The 13,701-nt window shown below is 63.0% G+C and overlaps 3 protein-coding genes across 4 annotated transcripts; all 3 read left to right on the plus strand.

Annotated features, from left to right (window-relative positions):
- Positions 1 to 853: 853 nt before the first annotated feature.
- Positions 854 to 3,317, plus strand: SLC25A34 (solute carrier family 25 member 34). Its single transcript, XM_042794435.1, has 5 exons — positions 854 to 1,573; positions 2,182 to 2,247; positions 2,582 to 2,734; positions 2,836 to 2,970; positions 3,087 to 3,317. Exons 1-5 carry the CDS (start codon positions 1,085 to 1,087, stop codon positions 3,267 to 3,269), a joined length of 1,026 nt encoding a protein of 341 aa, XP_042650369.1. The 5' UTR covers positions 854 to 1,084; the 3' UTR covers positions 3,270 to 3,317.
- A 94-nt stretch (positions 3,318 to 3,411) lies between these two features.
- On the plus strand, positions 3,412 to 7,164 carry TMEM82 (transmembrane protein 82). Its single transcript, XM_032999525.2, has 6 exons — positions 3,412 to 3,776; positions 3,851 to 3,923; positions 4,197 to 4,371; positions 5,094 to 5,502; positions 6,448 to 6,635; positions 6,740 to 7,164. The coding sequence occupies exons 1-6, from the start codon at positions 3,698 to 3,700 to the stop codon at positions 6,794 to 6,796; spliced, it is 981 nt and encodes a 326-aa protein (XP_032855416.2). The 5' UTR covers positions 3,412 to 3,697; the 3' UTR covers positions 6,797 to 7,164.
- Positions 7,165 to 8,060: 896 nt separating this feature from the next.
- Positions 8,061 to 12,884, plus strand: FBLIM1 (filamin binding LIM protein 1). 2 transcript variants are annotated; one of them, XM_042794433.1, is made up of 9 exons: positions 8,061 to 8,125; positions 9,129 to 9,457; positions 10,234 to 10,442; positions 10,805 to 10,938; positions 11,033 to 11,144; positions 11,262 to 11,431; positions 11,555 to 11,733; positions 11,852 to 11,969; positions 12,304 to 12,884. In XM_042794433.1, the coding sequence occupies exons 2-9, from the start codon at positions 9,432 to 9,434 to the stop codon at positions 12,415 to 12,417; spliced, it is 1,062 nt and encodes a 353-aa protein (XP_042650367.1). In that variant the 5' UTR covers positions 8,061 to 8,125; positions 9,129 to 9,431; the 3' UTR covers positions 12,418 to 12,884. The 2 variants fall into 2 exon arrangements, with proteins under 2 accessions (XP_042650367.1, XP_042650368.1); XM_042794434.1 differs by having other exon boundaries at positions 8,066 to 8,125; positions 9,303 to 9,457.
- The last annotated feature ends 817 nt before the right edge of the window (positions 12,885 to 13,701 follow it).

Here is a 13,701-nt window from a genome sequence, read left to right on the forward strand (position 1 = left end):
GGCTGCTGTTCCTCCTCCACCCCCCACAACCTCAAGCCTGCGGCTTTGCTTTGGGGCAGGAAGGGAGATATTTAGGCTGAAGAAAGGGGAGGACGTGCCCCCCCAGCTCCTCGCTGAACCCCGGCGGCGTTAACCCCGTGGCGGGGCACGTTCACGGCTTCAGCCACGAGTTACCCTGATGCTCCAGCCCGGTTTATCCCTGGATCCGGGAGATATTCCCGGTCTAGACAAGGAATAAACAGCCCTGGGGCCAGCCCCCAGCATCACGCATCTCCCCCAGCAACCCTCCCTCACCTTTGGGGATCAAAGGGGGGATATTGGGGGGGGGGGAGGGAGTTTGGGGGTTTTCCCCTGCACCCCCATTAATCACCGCAGCGCCGTGGTGTAAACGTGGGTCCCGAGGGGGTCACTGCGCAGCCCTAAAAAATCTGAGGGGACACAGACACAGACAGCGACACACCCCCTACAGCTTTTTGGCCTGGGAAGCTCCGATTTCAAAGCATTTCGGTAACCTCGAGAGGGGCCGGTGCAGGGAGAAGGGTGACACACACACACACACACACACACCCCCCCGCAGCCACCGGTGCAACAAGCCGGTCAGTTCTCATCGCTCCCCCCTGGGGCTCGTCCGCCTGGCTGCCGGGGGGAGGTGCAGATGTCTGCGTGTGTGTGTGTGTGTGTGTCCCCAAAACCCCCCTTCCTCGGCATTTATTTCAATTTTTTTTGGGGGGGGGGGGAGCAGAAATGACCTTTTTTTTTCTTTTTTTTTTTTTTCTTTTTTTTTTTTTTTTTTTTTTCCCTATTTGCGCCGGGGCCCCACCACGTCACGTGAGACGAGGACGCCTGGCCGGGATTTGGCTGCCGGGTGCGCGTCGGTGCTGGGGAGGGGGAAATGCACCCTTAGGCCTGACCTTTGCCCCAGATCCCTTCCCAAATTGGGGGGGCAACTTCAGGTCGGGGGTGTGTGTGTGTGTGTGTGTGTGTGCGTGTGTGCAGGAGGAGGCGCTCACTCCCCCCCCTTTTTTTCCCCGCAGCGGGGGGGGGGGGGGTGGAGCCTGGGGCCATCCCCGCAGGCAGGTGCTGGATGGCGGCGGGCGCCGGGGCCCTCGCACCCTTCCCCGGGGTCCCCCCCGCCTCCCTGCAGGAATTCCCTTACCCCCCCCAAAAGAGACCCCGCGTGGGCCGGGGTTCCCCGAGCGGGGGGGTACCGCCGGGGATCGATTTGGTGCTGGGAGCGGCGGCCGGCTGCTTGGCCTGCGTCCTCACCAACCCGCTGGAGGTGGTCAAGACGCGGTTGCAGCTCCAGGGCGAGTTGCAGCCCCCCGGCACCTACCCCCGGCCCTACCGGGGGGTCCTGCGGGCCGTGGGGGCCGTGTGCCGGGCCGACGGGCTGCGGGGGCTGCAGAAGGGCCTGGCCGCCGGCCTCCTCTACCAGGGGCTGATGAACGGGGTCCGGTTTTATTGCTATTCCCGCGCCGAGGGGGCCGGCTGGACCGGGTATCCCGGGGGCACCGTGGCCGCCGGGGCCGTGGCCGGGGCGGTGGGAGCCTTCGTGGGCAGCCCCGCGTACCTGGTGAGTGCCGCTCCGCCCCGCAAGCCCTCACGTCGCGGGGGGGTTGAGATTTTGCGGGACACCTCCCCCCCCCCCCCCCCCCCCCCCCAAAAAAAAAAACAACCTTTGGCCAGCCTGGAGCGTAGCAGCATCCTATAAACACCGGCCCGCTGCATCCCTTCTCCCCCTGCTTTGCTTTGCTTCACTCCCCCAAAATGTGGGGCTGCTTTGTGCACGCTCCTTCTCAAACCCCCCCTTTGTCCCTCAGATCCTCCCCTCCCAGAAACCCGAGGGGAGAACTCCCTCATGAGGGAATTGAGGTGTTTTTCCCCATCTTTTCAGGGGGTCTCCCCTATTCTGGGGGTTGCAGAGCTCAAAGGAGGGGAGGCAGGGGGGCTGTAGCAAATGTTCATGGGGGGGCCCTTTGCCCTGGGACGGGAGGGGGGGAAATGGGGTTTGAAGTCTGGAGGCACCATTTGGCAACACATCTGGGCACCCCCACATCTACCAGAGGGGCTTAAAACACCCCCAAAAGCTGCTAAGAAGAGACAGGGAGGAGCCACAGCCCATCCCCGGTGGAGGCTTGGGGGGGGGGGGGGGTTCGTTACCCGGCACTGTCCCCCCCCCAGGTCAAGACCCACCTTCAAGCCCAGACGCTGGCAGCCGTGGCTGTGGGCCACCAGCACAACCATGAGGTGAGCAGGGATGGGGGGGGGGACAGGATTCGGTGGCACCTTGGCCGGGCACGTGCCAGGACCCGGCGGGGACGATGCTATTTTGGGCGACGGGTATTTAAAGCTGCTGTTTGGCATCTCGGCCCCGTGCAAGCGCTATAAATAACGGGAGGAGGACGCGGAGGGGGTGACGGGGACGCAGAGCCGTGACACCGGATCCAGACATCCCTTCGGGGCCAGTCGCCCCACCGGAGCCACGGTGGCCGCACAGGGGTTTGGCAACGCCAGGGTGGGAAATTTTGCCGCGGTGGGATGCACCGTTCCTGTTTCCCCCCCCCCCCAAATTTCTTCTCAGAGCATCTCCGGCGCTTTCAAGAGCATCTACGGGCAGCACGGGGTGGCGGGGCTGTGGCGGGGGGTGACGGGCGCCGTGCCCCGCGTGGCCGTGGGCTCGGCCGCGCAGCTCGCCACCTTCACCTCTGCCAAGGACTGGGTCTGTGAGCGCCAGGTGAGGCGAGGGCACCCCTCCCTCCCAGCTCCCCGGGGGTGGTGGTTTTTTTTGGGGGGGGTGGGGGGGAGGGAATTGCTGACGGCCGGTGCTTCCTGCAGTGGTTCGGGGAGGGCAGCTGGGCTGCGGTGCTGGCGGGGGGCATGGTGAGCGGCGTGGCCGTGGCGGTGACGATGACGCCCTTCGATGTGGTCAGCACCCGCCTCTACAACCAGCCGGTGGACGCCGACGGCACGGTAAGGCCCTTCGGGAAGGCGGGAGCCGGGGTTGGGGGGGGGGGGGGGGCGGGGGGCACGGCTTTTCCCGGGATTGCATCCGGCAGGGGTGCGCAGCCCGGCTCCTCTCTCCCCAGGGCAAGCTCTACCGGGGTTTTTTGGATTGCATCCTGCAAATCTCCAGCAAAGAGGGGCTGCTGGGCTTGTACAAGGGCATCGGCGCCGTCTACCTCCGCCTCGGCCCCCACACCGTCCTCAGCCTCTTCTTTTGGGATGAGCTCAGGAAGATGGTGCAGCACCAGCAGCCCCCAGGGCCGTAGGCCGAGCTCCTGGCCCCGCCGTGGCCATTAATAAAAGGGGTTTTTCTATTTTTGGAGTCGTTTCGGGGTCTTTGGGGTGGTGCAAAGAGGCACTGGGGGGGGGGGGGGGGCGGGTCATGCCCTGCAAAGCCGGGACCTGAAAGGCCACAGTGCATCGGGTTGGAGAGGACAACGGCAGTGCCGGGGCAGGGGGATTAAAGCTGCTGGGGGTCCCCGAGCCCCACCATGTGCATCCCATCACCACAACCCTCTCGCCGCCCCAATTTTCCCCTCCACGGGGCAGCTGGAGCTCAGCTCCTCCATCGGGGGCTCCAGCTGCCCTTGCTTGCCCCAGCAATGATTTACTAGCCAGGGGGGCCGCTCCCAGCCTCCGCCCCGTGGACCTTGGAGCCGGGGCCTGGCTGCGCCGTGGCTCCTCTCCACCAAAAATGTTTTTCCTGGGGTCCTGGCTGCCGGCGTTGCCTGGGCTGGCGTGGGGCTGGGCGCTGCTGGATGCGCTCCTGCAAGGTGAGAGCCCCCGGGGTGGCACGGGGACGGCCCGGGGACATGCCGGTGACCCGCTGCTGCCTTTTCCCTCGCAGGGTTGGTGGGTGCCTGCGCTGTCTCGGTGCTCTGCAGCCTCCTGAAGGTTTATCTCTACATCCAGTGCCTGAAGTAAGCACCGGCCCTTCCTCCCCCCAAGCCCCGGGGGGTTGGTTTTGGGGAGCTGCTTTTGGGATTGCTCCTGAGCTCCACTGCTGGCGGCGGGGGCGGCTCTCGGCACCCACGGGTGCTGGCGGGGGCCTGAGCAGGGCGAGGGCTGCCCCCTCCTCTCCCCGCTGCAAAGCACAGCGGGGAGGTCTCCCAGGCCGTCACCCCAGTTTTGGGGTAGCGGAGGAGGAAGGGGACACCCCGTCCGGCTCAGCGTGTCCCCCGCGCTGTCCCCAGCGACCCCGAGAGGCAGGCGGAGAAGGAGGCGATCCGGGCGCAGCGGTGGGTGCTGGACCCGCTGCACGTGGTGGTGCTGACGGGGGTGCTGGCGCTGGTGGGCTCCCGCGTGGCTGCGCTGGTGGTGCTGGAGTTCTCCCTGCGCGCCGTGTCCGCCGTCCTCTCCCTCAGCAAGGTGAGACGGGACAGGGGAGACTGAGGCACAGCGGGGTGGCAGCGTGGAGGGAGCCGGGAAGCCATCCGCCCCTTGCAGATTTGCGAGGGGGTTGCTTTGCAACCGTGCGTCCCTCGCAGGTTTGCAGCAGCCACGGGGGCTGTGGCATGGAGGAGACCGGGCACCGCTTTGCAGCCGCACACCCCCTCGCTGCTTTGCAACGCCTGCGGGGGGCACGGGGATGTGTTGCATCCCCTTGCTGCTCTGTGGCCTCCGTGGGGAGGGTGGGGGTGGCTGGCACGGAGGAGACCACGCGTGGCTTTGCGGCCGCGCGCCCCCTCGCTGCACGCAACGCCTGCGGGGCTGTGGGGGGCTGCAGCATGGAGAAAGCCATTCAGTGCTTTGCGCCCGTGCATCCCCTTGCGGCTTTGCATCAGCTGCAGGGAGGATGAGGGCTGTGGCATGTGCAAAATAATGCATCGCCCTGCTGCATGCAGCACCCGTGGGGTCTGAGAGCTGTGGCATGGAGGAGCCTATGCATCCTTCTGCTGCTCTGCAACCTCTGTAGGAAGGATAAGGATGGCTGGCATGGAGAAAACCATGCGTTGCTTCGCATGCATGTCTTTGCAACCGTGCAGCCCCTTGCCGGTTGCAACCCCTGAAGGGGTGCAGCACGGAGGAAGCCGTGCGCCGCGTTTGCAGCCATGCATCCCCTGGCTGCTTTGCAACCTCTGCTCTCGCAGGGCGCCCACAGCAGCCAGCTCTACCTGCTGTGCCAGTACTCGCTGGGTTGCGGGGTGTCCTGCGGCCTCAGCTTCTTGCTGGAAGGGGCTCCCCACGGGACCTGCAGCCTGGTGCTGGCGGCGGGGCTGGCAGGGCTGCTGGCCGCCTACGCCCGGCGCCTGGCTCGTCACGTCTGCACCCTCTACGAGCTGCACAGCCGAGCGCGTTACTGCGGCATCTGCATCCTCCTCCTCGCCGCCGGGCACGGCATCCCCCGGCTGCTCCGCAATGCTCTGGCCGTCACCTTTGCCGTGGCCGATCTGGCTGCTGTGGCGCTCATCAACCGGGATTTCCTCTCCGCGGCGGAGGCCGTCCGCTTCTGGACGCCGCTCACCATCTGCTACACGCTGCTGGTCAGCTACATGCAAGGTGAGGAGGGGACTGAACCCCCAATTATGGGGGTGTTTTGGGGGTGTTGAAGGGGTATGTCCCAGTACGGGGCATCCTGGGGGTGTATGGGGCAGGTGTGTGGAGCACCCTCAAGGTACATGGGGCATCCAGGGGGTATATGGGGCTGTATGGGGCCACAGGGGGGTATCCTGGGGCTGTGCAGGGGAACATGGAGCATCCTGGGGGTGTATGGGGCACCCTCAAGGCACATGGGGCATCCAGGGGGGTGTACGGGGCTGTACGGGGTCATTCTGGGGCTGCATAGGGGAACATGGGGCATCCTGGGGGGTGTATGGGGCTGTATGGGGCATCCTGGAGGGTGTATGGGATTGTATGGCACGTCCTGGGGCTGTATGGGGGCACAGGGGGCATCCTGGGGGTGTATGGGGCTGTATGGGGGCACAGGGGGCATCCTGGGGGTGTATGGGGCTGTATGGGGGCATTCTGGGGCTGTATAGGGGAACATGGGGCATCCTGGGGGGTGTATGGGGCTACATGGAGCGTCCTGGGAGTATATGGGGCTGTATGGGATGTCCTGGGGCTTTACGGGGGCACAGGGGGCATCCTGGGGGTGTATGGGGCTGTATGGGGGCATTCTGGGGCTGTATAGGGGAACATGGGGCATCCTGGGGGGTGTATGGTGCTGTATGGCACGTCCTGGGGCTGTATGGGGGCACAGGGGGCACCCTGGGGGTGTATGGGGCACCCTCAAGGTACATGGGGCATCCAGGGGGGTGTACGGGGCTGTATGGGGGCCCAGGGAGTATCCTGGGGATGCAGGGGCCCACCCGAGACTGTATAGGGTATATATGGGGCACCCTGGGGCGGGATGCAAAGCTACCCTATAGCATGCCCGAGATGCACGGCGTTGGCCGGGCGCGGGGCTGGGGCGGGCGCGGGGTCCCCGGCAGCGCGTCCTTGCAGAGGAGCCGCGGCGGAGCGCTGGTGGGCGGCCGGTTTACCAGACGGTGCTGGTACGGATGGGCGGCCTCTTCATCCTCCTCCTCACCGTTGGCCGTTGGACCGACGTCCTCCACGTCCTCATCTCGCTGCTGGGAGAGCTGTGGTGCCTGCTCCGCGCCGGCGTCATGCTGGAGGTGTGCTGGCGGCAGGTGAGATGAGGTGCCCACCGCCCTGATGCCAGGGTGAGGGGCTGGCGGCAGCCCCGAAGCCACGGCGAGGGGCCTTTCTGCTTCTCTTCCTCCATCTCCTATAGGATTTCATCCAGCAGTCTCGGCTGGGTAGGCGGTTGGGATCGGAGGAGACGTCCTGATAAGCTGTGGGGTGTAACTGGGCATCAGAAACTCAGGGTGGCTTCGCCCAGCTCCCCAAAATACGGGTGCCCCCCCCAATCCTCCTCATCGCAGGTCCCCCATGGGGACGAAGGAAAAAGGACTCCCAGAAGGTGCTCGACCCCATCCAGCGGGGTGGGGAAGGTTGTGGGGAGGCTCGTGCAGCCCCTGGTTTTTAGGGGAACCCCACAAGGTTGCAGCGTTGCTGGGGGTTTGCTCCCTGGTCCCGCTGGGGACGGGGAATGCTGACAGATGCGCCTGTCTTTGCAACAGCGTGGCCCTGCAGCCACCAGTGCAGGAGGTGGCTTATAAATTTCAGAAAATAAAGGTGTTTTTTTTTCCAGCAAAATCTGTGGGCAGAATGAGCTGGGGTGCCATTGTGTCAGAGAGGGGCTCGGGGACAGCGGCAGTGCGGCTTTTTGGAGGGGGTGGGCGGTGTGGTTCCTCCCCAGGAAGGGAAGCAGAGGCACAGAGGGAGTGACCCTCCAGCTGAGAGGTGCCCCCGTGCCTCAGTTTCCCCACGTGGCTGCAGCCGGCCGTGCCCTGATGTGGGACACCAGGCCCTGCACAGGTGGGGTGCAATTTGGGGAGGAAGGGAGGTCCCTAATAGTGGCTGCTTGCCTGGGCAAGGGACCCCAGCCCCGGGGGTGGGGAGCAGGAGAGGGGCTGGGACAGTATGGGGCATTCTGGGGGTGTATAGAGGCAGTATGGGGCATTCTGGGGGTGTATAGGGGCACATGGGGCACCCTGGGGTGGCATGGGGGGGCATCGGGGCTGTATGGGGCACCCTGGGGACACGGGACAATCTGGGGGGGGGTGGGGTGGTATTCCAGAGCATATAGGGGCACCCAAGGGGCCATGGTTCACCTTGGGGTGCACGGGGCAGCCAGAGGGCTCTGGGGGCACCCCTGAGGACATATGGGGCACCCCCTTGGGTCCTTGAGGCACCCTGAGGTCCCACGGAGCACCCTGGGGTGCACGGGGCAGTCAGGGGGGCCCATGGGGCACCCCAAGGTGTATGGGCCACCCTGAGAACGTATAGGGCACCCCATGTCCTCTGGGGCACCCCAGGGTGCATGACACACGCCTAAGGACATGTGTGTGTCCCGCCCTCACCCCACCCCGCTCGGGGCCGTGGGGCAGGCAAGGGGGGGAGGAGGAAGGGAGGAGGAGGAGGAGGAGGAGGAGGAGGAGGAGGAGGAGGGAGGAAGGGGCGGTGATGCCGGGCGGCTCTGCCTCCCCGCTGCCCCCGCCGCGCCGGGCAGGGCGCGCCCGCGGAGCGCACGGAGGGACCCGCAGCGGCTGCCCAGGTAGGGGCCAGGGATGGGGGGCCAGGGTCCCCCCTCGAGAGGCAGGCGGGGCTGCAGGGCCACCCCCCCCACCCCACCCCACCCCGGGCAGGCGACCCCCTGCCCCCCGATTAGGGGAGCTTTCCCCCCCGCCCCGCCAAAGTAAGACATCCCCCCCCAAGTCGGGGAGAGGGGGCATCCCCAGGGAAGGGACAGGGGACCCCCCCCAGGTAAGGGGATAAGGATTGTAGAGCTGTCCTAAAACAGGACAAGGGGATCAAGAGCCACCCCCATGTAGGGGACGGGGGGGACACCCCCAGGTAGGGGATGGAGGGGTCTCCGGTAGCGGGGAGCGTGGTGGGGCCACATAGGGGACGGGGCACCCCCAGGTGGGCTGTGGGGCTACCCCGTGGGAGACGGGGGATTGCAGGGGGGTGCTAGGCCACCCCCCCAAGTAAGGGACAAGGAGACACCAAGGGCTGTGTCCCCTCCACCCCGTCCCTTCTCCCTTGGGCATCCTCAGAGCGCTCACCAAGGAGTCTCCAGGGCAGGGGACAGAGTTGGGGGACAGTTGTAGGAGGGCCATGCCCCATCCCAATTTTGGGGGGCATGTGGGGGTGCCCCATAAGCGGCCCTGTCCCCATTAGTCCCACCTGGGCTCCCACCCCAGGACACTTTGGGGTGATGCTTGTAGGAAACCAGGGGGGCCCTTCCCAGCATGGCCTCGGCCATCCCAAAACAGGATGAAGCTACGTGGGGGGGACACCCCATTAAAAAAGAGGGGGGGGGGCAAACCCCATTAATGCACCCCTCAAGCCTCAACCACCCCGATGGGCCCCGACCAGAGGGGGAACGGGGGGTGCCGTGATGGGGCCGCCGGGATCCCATCAGCCCCGGCACAAAGAGGAATGCGACGAGCACATGGTTCCCATTAGCTCTGGAGATTTTTTCTTTTTTTTTTTTCTTTTTCGGGATGTTTTTTTATGATTATTACTTTTTTTTTTTTTTTCCCTATTTTCTGCAGCGTGGCCGGGGAGGAGGAAAACTGGCGGCTCCCGCGGGCGAGGATTTGAGCGGCCGGGCAAAGGCTGGCAGCGCCGGAGCCCGTTTGGGGTTTCGCCGGCGGGGAGGGAGGGAACGAGGGAGCGAAGCCGCTCGGGGTTTTTTCCTTTTTAATCCTTTCCCCTGCTTGAGTCAGAGGCTGAAGTCACCGGCGTGCACATCCCGAAGCTTTTCCCCCACTGCAGGGGACTGCCTGCCCCCCAAAAGGATGCACCGACACCCGTGAGCAGGATTTTGGGGGAGCGGAGCCACCCTGCACTGGGGCATGAGACTGGGCGACTCATCACACAGGTATTTTCCACGCCACCGATTCGTCTCGGGGATGAATCCTGCTTTACCAGTGGAGCACCCTGGCTAAAGCCTCGGGGTTCCCCCCCTCAAACCATCCCATCTGGGAAGGGGAAGCTTCGTCCCAGCTGCTTTTCCCGTTGGGAAGCTGAATAAACAGCCCTTTTCCTTCCTGAGCGGGGTTTATCGGGGTCAGGCACATCCTGCCTGCACCGCTGGGCGATGCTCGGGGGCTGTCTCAGTGATGGGGACACGGCAATTTGCAGCATCGTGCCTCAGTTTCCCCATCTGCAAAAATAAAGGGGGGGCATGCCCGGGAGCTGGGAGTGATTAGTGGGGAGGTGGAGAGGGAATGGGGAGCCAGGGAAACCTAGAAACACCCCAAAAAAGGGTTTGCAAAAGCAGAATCTATTGCAACCCCGTTTTTAAGAGGAAGGGTGGGTTTTTCCCGGCTGCCCACCAGGAGTTTAATCCCAGGTGGAGGCAGTAAGAGGAAATAAAGGGGGTTGAAATGCTTACAGAAGGGTGGAGTTTGGTCACAGAAGCCTGAAAATGGCTGATTTCGGATGCTGTTTCTCCAGGACCCTTTATTCCGTGTCCTCCCAGGCATGAGACCGTTTATTGCCGTGACGTGGGACAGGGACTTGATCCTTCTCCCTTTCCGGGAGGCCGGGGAGGGAGGCGTGTTGAGGCCGAAGGGCAGCGCGGCTGTGGGAGCTCCTGGTGTGCCCGTGGGTTTCGCTCCTTTTTTACCTTATTTTCCCCCAAACTGAACCCAGGTCGAGCCCCTCCGCGGCTTCCGTGATGCTGCCGGGGAAAGCAGAGAAGAGGATCGCTTCGTCAGTCTTCATCACCCTGGTGCCACCGCGGAGGGAGGTGGCTGTGAAGGAGAAAACCCGAAGGGAGCTGCAGGCGGACAGTGCCGGGGTCCCGGGCACCCGTCAGCCCCGGACCCCACCGCCGCAGCCCCCTGTGCTGCCCAACGGAGGTGAGGGGTGTCTGCGGGGGGGCTGTGAGCGGTGCCGGGAGGATGATGACGGTGCCAAGGATGCTGCGGAGATGCTTTGCTAAAGGATGCGCGTGCAGGCAGGAGGAGATGTGGGGTTTTTTTTTGGGGGGGGGGTGGGGGGTTATTCCCCAAATCCCTGCACCCATCCCGGGATGGACCCGCCTGCCAGGGAAGGGCTGTGTTTGTTCTCCGTCGCTGGGTGCTTATCGGTGCTGTTTGTCCGCTCCGGCCAGGGCAGTGTTTGCTTTTGGGGCAGGTTGGCGAGCACCACTGCAAAGCTCTCGGGGTGTTATTGGACGTTATTGCCCCCCTAAACCCACCCTGTCTGGCTTTCACTGCAGAAACCCGCCCAGAGGCCCCTGTGCCTTCATCCCCGCCCGTCCTCCTCCTCTCCAAAGCACCCCAGCCCTTGTCCGTGGAGGCGCTGGGTCCGGCGCTGCAGCAACTGGATCTTGCAGCGCCCGCCACGCTCCAGGTGAGGACGATGGGGTGCAACCACCCCAGCGCCTCAGTTTCCCCACCTGCAAGAGCATAAACGTAACGTGCCTTCGCCTTCCCCCGCTCACCAGGCCCCTTCTGCCTTCCCCGCCGAACTGAGGCCGCCCAAATTTTGCCAGGAGCAAGCAGGCAAGCCGCAGTGGCAGGATGCAAATGGGTACCCGGAGAGGGACAGCTCCAGAGGTAAGGGGACACACACACACACACACACACACACCCCCAGCTGCGCAGTGGGGGCTCGTCTCCAGTTGGGGGAAACTGAGTCACACAGCCCCGAACGCCTCTCCCTTCCTCCTGCAGACATCTGCGCCTTCTGCCACAAAGCGGTGGGACCCCGGGAGCCGACGGTGGAGGCGATGCGGAAGCAGTACCACGCCGACTGCTTCACCTGCCGGACCTGCCACCGGCTCCTGGCCGGCCAGCGCTACTACCAAAAAGACGGGCGCCCTACGTGCGATGCCTGCTACCAGGTGCCCGTCCTCCCTCGGGGACAAGCAGCAGCCTCGGGGGCGGCGGCAGGAGACGCAGTCCCTTGTTGGGGGGAGCTGGCATCTCACGGCCTCTGTGTGTGTGTGTGTGTGTCCCCAACCCAGGCCACGCTGGAGAAATGCGCCAAGTGCCGGGGGCTGATCGCAGAGCGCATTGTCCGCGCCCTGGGCAAGGGCTACCACCCTGGCTGCTTCTCCTGCACCGCCTGCGGCCGGGCCATCGGCACCGAGAGCTTCGCCGTGGACGAGCAGGACGAGGTGTACTGCGTGGCCGACTTCTACAGGTCGGGGAGCGTGGCAACGGGGGGAGCAGCATCCCCCCCCCCCCCCCCTGCATTGTGGGGGTTCGGCTTGTCCCTGTCACCCCCCAGGGCTCACGCCGCTCCTGCTTGCTCCCATCAGGAAATACGCTGCGGTTTGCAGTGCCTGCGAGCACCCCATTGTCCCCCGTGAGGACAAGGACACCTACAAGATCGAGTGCCTGGGACGCAGTTTCCACGAGAGCTGCTACCGCTGTGAGGTACAGCCCCGCCAGGCCCCCAAAAGCCGAGGGGTTTGGCACCGAGCCTTTGCAAAGCACGGGCGCAGGGCTAGCAGCAAGCAGGGTTATTTTTTTTCGCCAGCAGTTTATCTTGCAAGCGATGGGGAGGGCTAAAAATAAATAAATCGGGTGAAAAGGAGGATGTGTTTGGCCAGGCGAGCTTCAGCTTTTCAGACTTTTGATGTCGTTTGTTGCTGTTTCCAAGTGGTGGTGGGTTTTGCCGGGAAGATGGGATGCAGTGGCATGGTGGCTCTCATGCAATGCAGCGTGGGGACCCCTAAAACGTGGCCTCCCTTTTCCCTCTCGCCCCCAGAGCTGCGGGACACCCCTGTCACCGGAGCCGACGGAGAACGGGTGTTACCCCCTGGACGACCACCTCCTCTGCAAGTCCTGCCACGTCCGCCGACGAAATGAGTCGTCTTGCTAAAATCCCGTGGCTCAACCTCCGTCTTCCAGCACTGGACACCGAAAGGGGGGGTGCCCCTACCGGGATGTACCCCACAACCACTCCCAGGTGCCCACTGCACCCCCAAATTGCTGCAGGACTGGAGTTTTCATCACTGAAACGCACCCAGGACCCCAAGCCGCTGGGCTGGCCAGGCGGAGCAGCACAGATGTGGTGTCCTGGCACAGCTCTGTGCTCATTATGAACATAAAAAGCTCCGGCAGAGCCGCGGTGGTGGAGGAGCTGAAGTTTTGTTCATTTATTTCTTTTTTTTTTTTTTTTTTTTTAAATTTGTTTTCTGAGGCTGGTTTGGTTTCCTTGGGTGTTTTTTCTTTCTTCTCGAGCTTCCTTGGGGTTTCACTTAAACATTTCTCTCTGCGGTGACACAGAGAGCGGGCACTGATTTAGTTACTTGCAGTTAAATAAAGCCCCAAGTTTAAAAACCCTCATTTCTTTCATCCACCCTGCATTCCAAACCCATAAAACACAACTTTAAAAATAAGGAAAAAAAAAAAAAAAAAAGGCCCTTTTTAGATTTTTATAGGCATGGCAGGAGTCGGGTCTCTCAGGGTGATAACGCTGCTGGTTTGGAAGATGCCGCTGCTGCCAAGGGGAGGGTGGAGGGTCGTTTTGGGGGGGCTGGATCGAGGTTTCGCCATGTGCCGTGGTGTTGATGAAAGGGTGTTTGGTGGTGGGTTTCTTTTGCGGACAGCCTGCCCTGTCTGGGCTCCAGCTCCACCAAGTCCCGGAGCCGGCAGAGGGCAGCCAGAGCACAAATTCCTCCATCAGACAGAAAATCTCCAGCTAAGCGCCACCTCTCCTATATCCGACAGTGTCGGGATGCCGGGAAAGATCAACAGCCCCATTTTTGCACGTTATTCAAGATAACATCGCTCCACCATCAGAAGCTTTTTGCCCTTAGTCTAAGCCCCAAACCAGCAGAAATTAGACCGTTTCTCTTCATGCCCAACATCTGTGCAACTGATGTCACCAGTGCTTAGCAGTTTTGTTTGCGAGGGTGTTGCAAACCAGCCGGAGAAAGAGGGGGTTTCTTTTTAACCAAAAGTGCTTAAGAAGCCACAAATCGAGAACAGAAAAGAGCAAGAGCATCTGAGATGATGTTTAATACTTTCCTGATGAAAAAAAGGAGCTGCTAAAAAAAAACCACCCAACCAGCAGCCATACACTTCCAAGTCATGTTGTACAATGTCTCTCCAGCACATGCTATATTTATGAATGAAAGGGTTAATGTATGCACTGGAGTCT

The sequence above is a fragment of the Tyto alba genome, unplaced genomic scaffold (genome assembly GCF_018691265.1).
Source record: "Tyto alba isolate M040663 unplaced genomic scaffold, T.alba_DEE_v4.0 Super-Scaffold_20000042, whole genome shotgun sequence".
Taxonomy (NCBI): domain Eukaryota; kingdom Metazoa; phylum Chordata; class Aves; order Strigiformes; family Tytonidae; genus Tyto; species Tyto alba.

Coding starts and splice junctions, on each gene's coding strand:
- TMEM82 (XM_032999525.2), top strand. CDS start 3,698: ATGTTTTTCCTGGGGTCCTGGCTGCCGGCGTTGCCTGGGCTGGCGTGG. Junction 3,777..3,850: donor GCTGGATGCGCTCCTGCAAG/GTGAGAGCCCCC, acceptor TTTCCCTCGCAG/GGTTGGTGGGTGCCTGCGCT. Junction 6,636..6,739: donor TGGAGGTGTGCTGGCGGCAG/GTGAGATGAGGT, acceptor CATCTCCTATAG/GATTTCATCCAGCAGTCTCG.
- SLC25A34 (XM_042794435.1), top strand. CDS start 1,085: ATGGCGGCGGGCGCCGGGGCCCTCGCACCCTTCCCCGGGGTCCCCCCC. Junction 1,574..2,181: donor TGGGCAGCCCCGCGTACCTG/GTGAGTGCCGCT, acceptor TCCCCCCCCCAG/GTCAAGACCCACCTTCAAGC. Junction 2,248..2,581: donor GCCACCAGCACAACCATGAG/GTGAGCAGGGAT, acceptor ATTTCTTCTCAG/AGCATCTCCGGCGCTTTCAA.
- FBLIM1 (XM_042794433.1), top strand. CDS start 9,432: ATGAGACTGGGCGACTCATCACACAG. Junction 9,458..10,233: donor CTGGGCGACTCATCACACAG/GTATTTTCCACG, acceptor AACTGAACCCAG/GTCGAGCCCCTCCGCGGCTT. Junction 10,939..11,032: donor CAGCGCCCGCCACGCTCCAG/GTGAGGACGATG, acceptor CCCGCTCACCAG/GCCCCTTCTGCCTTCCCCGC.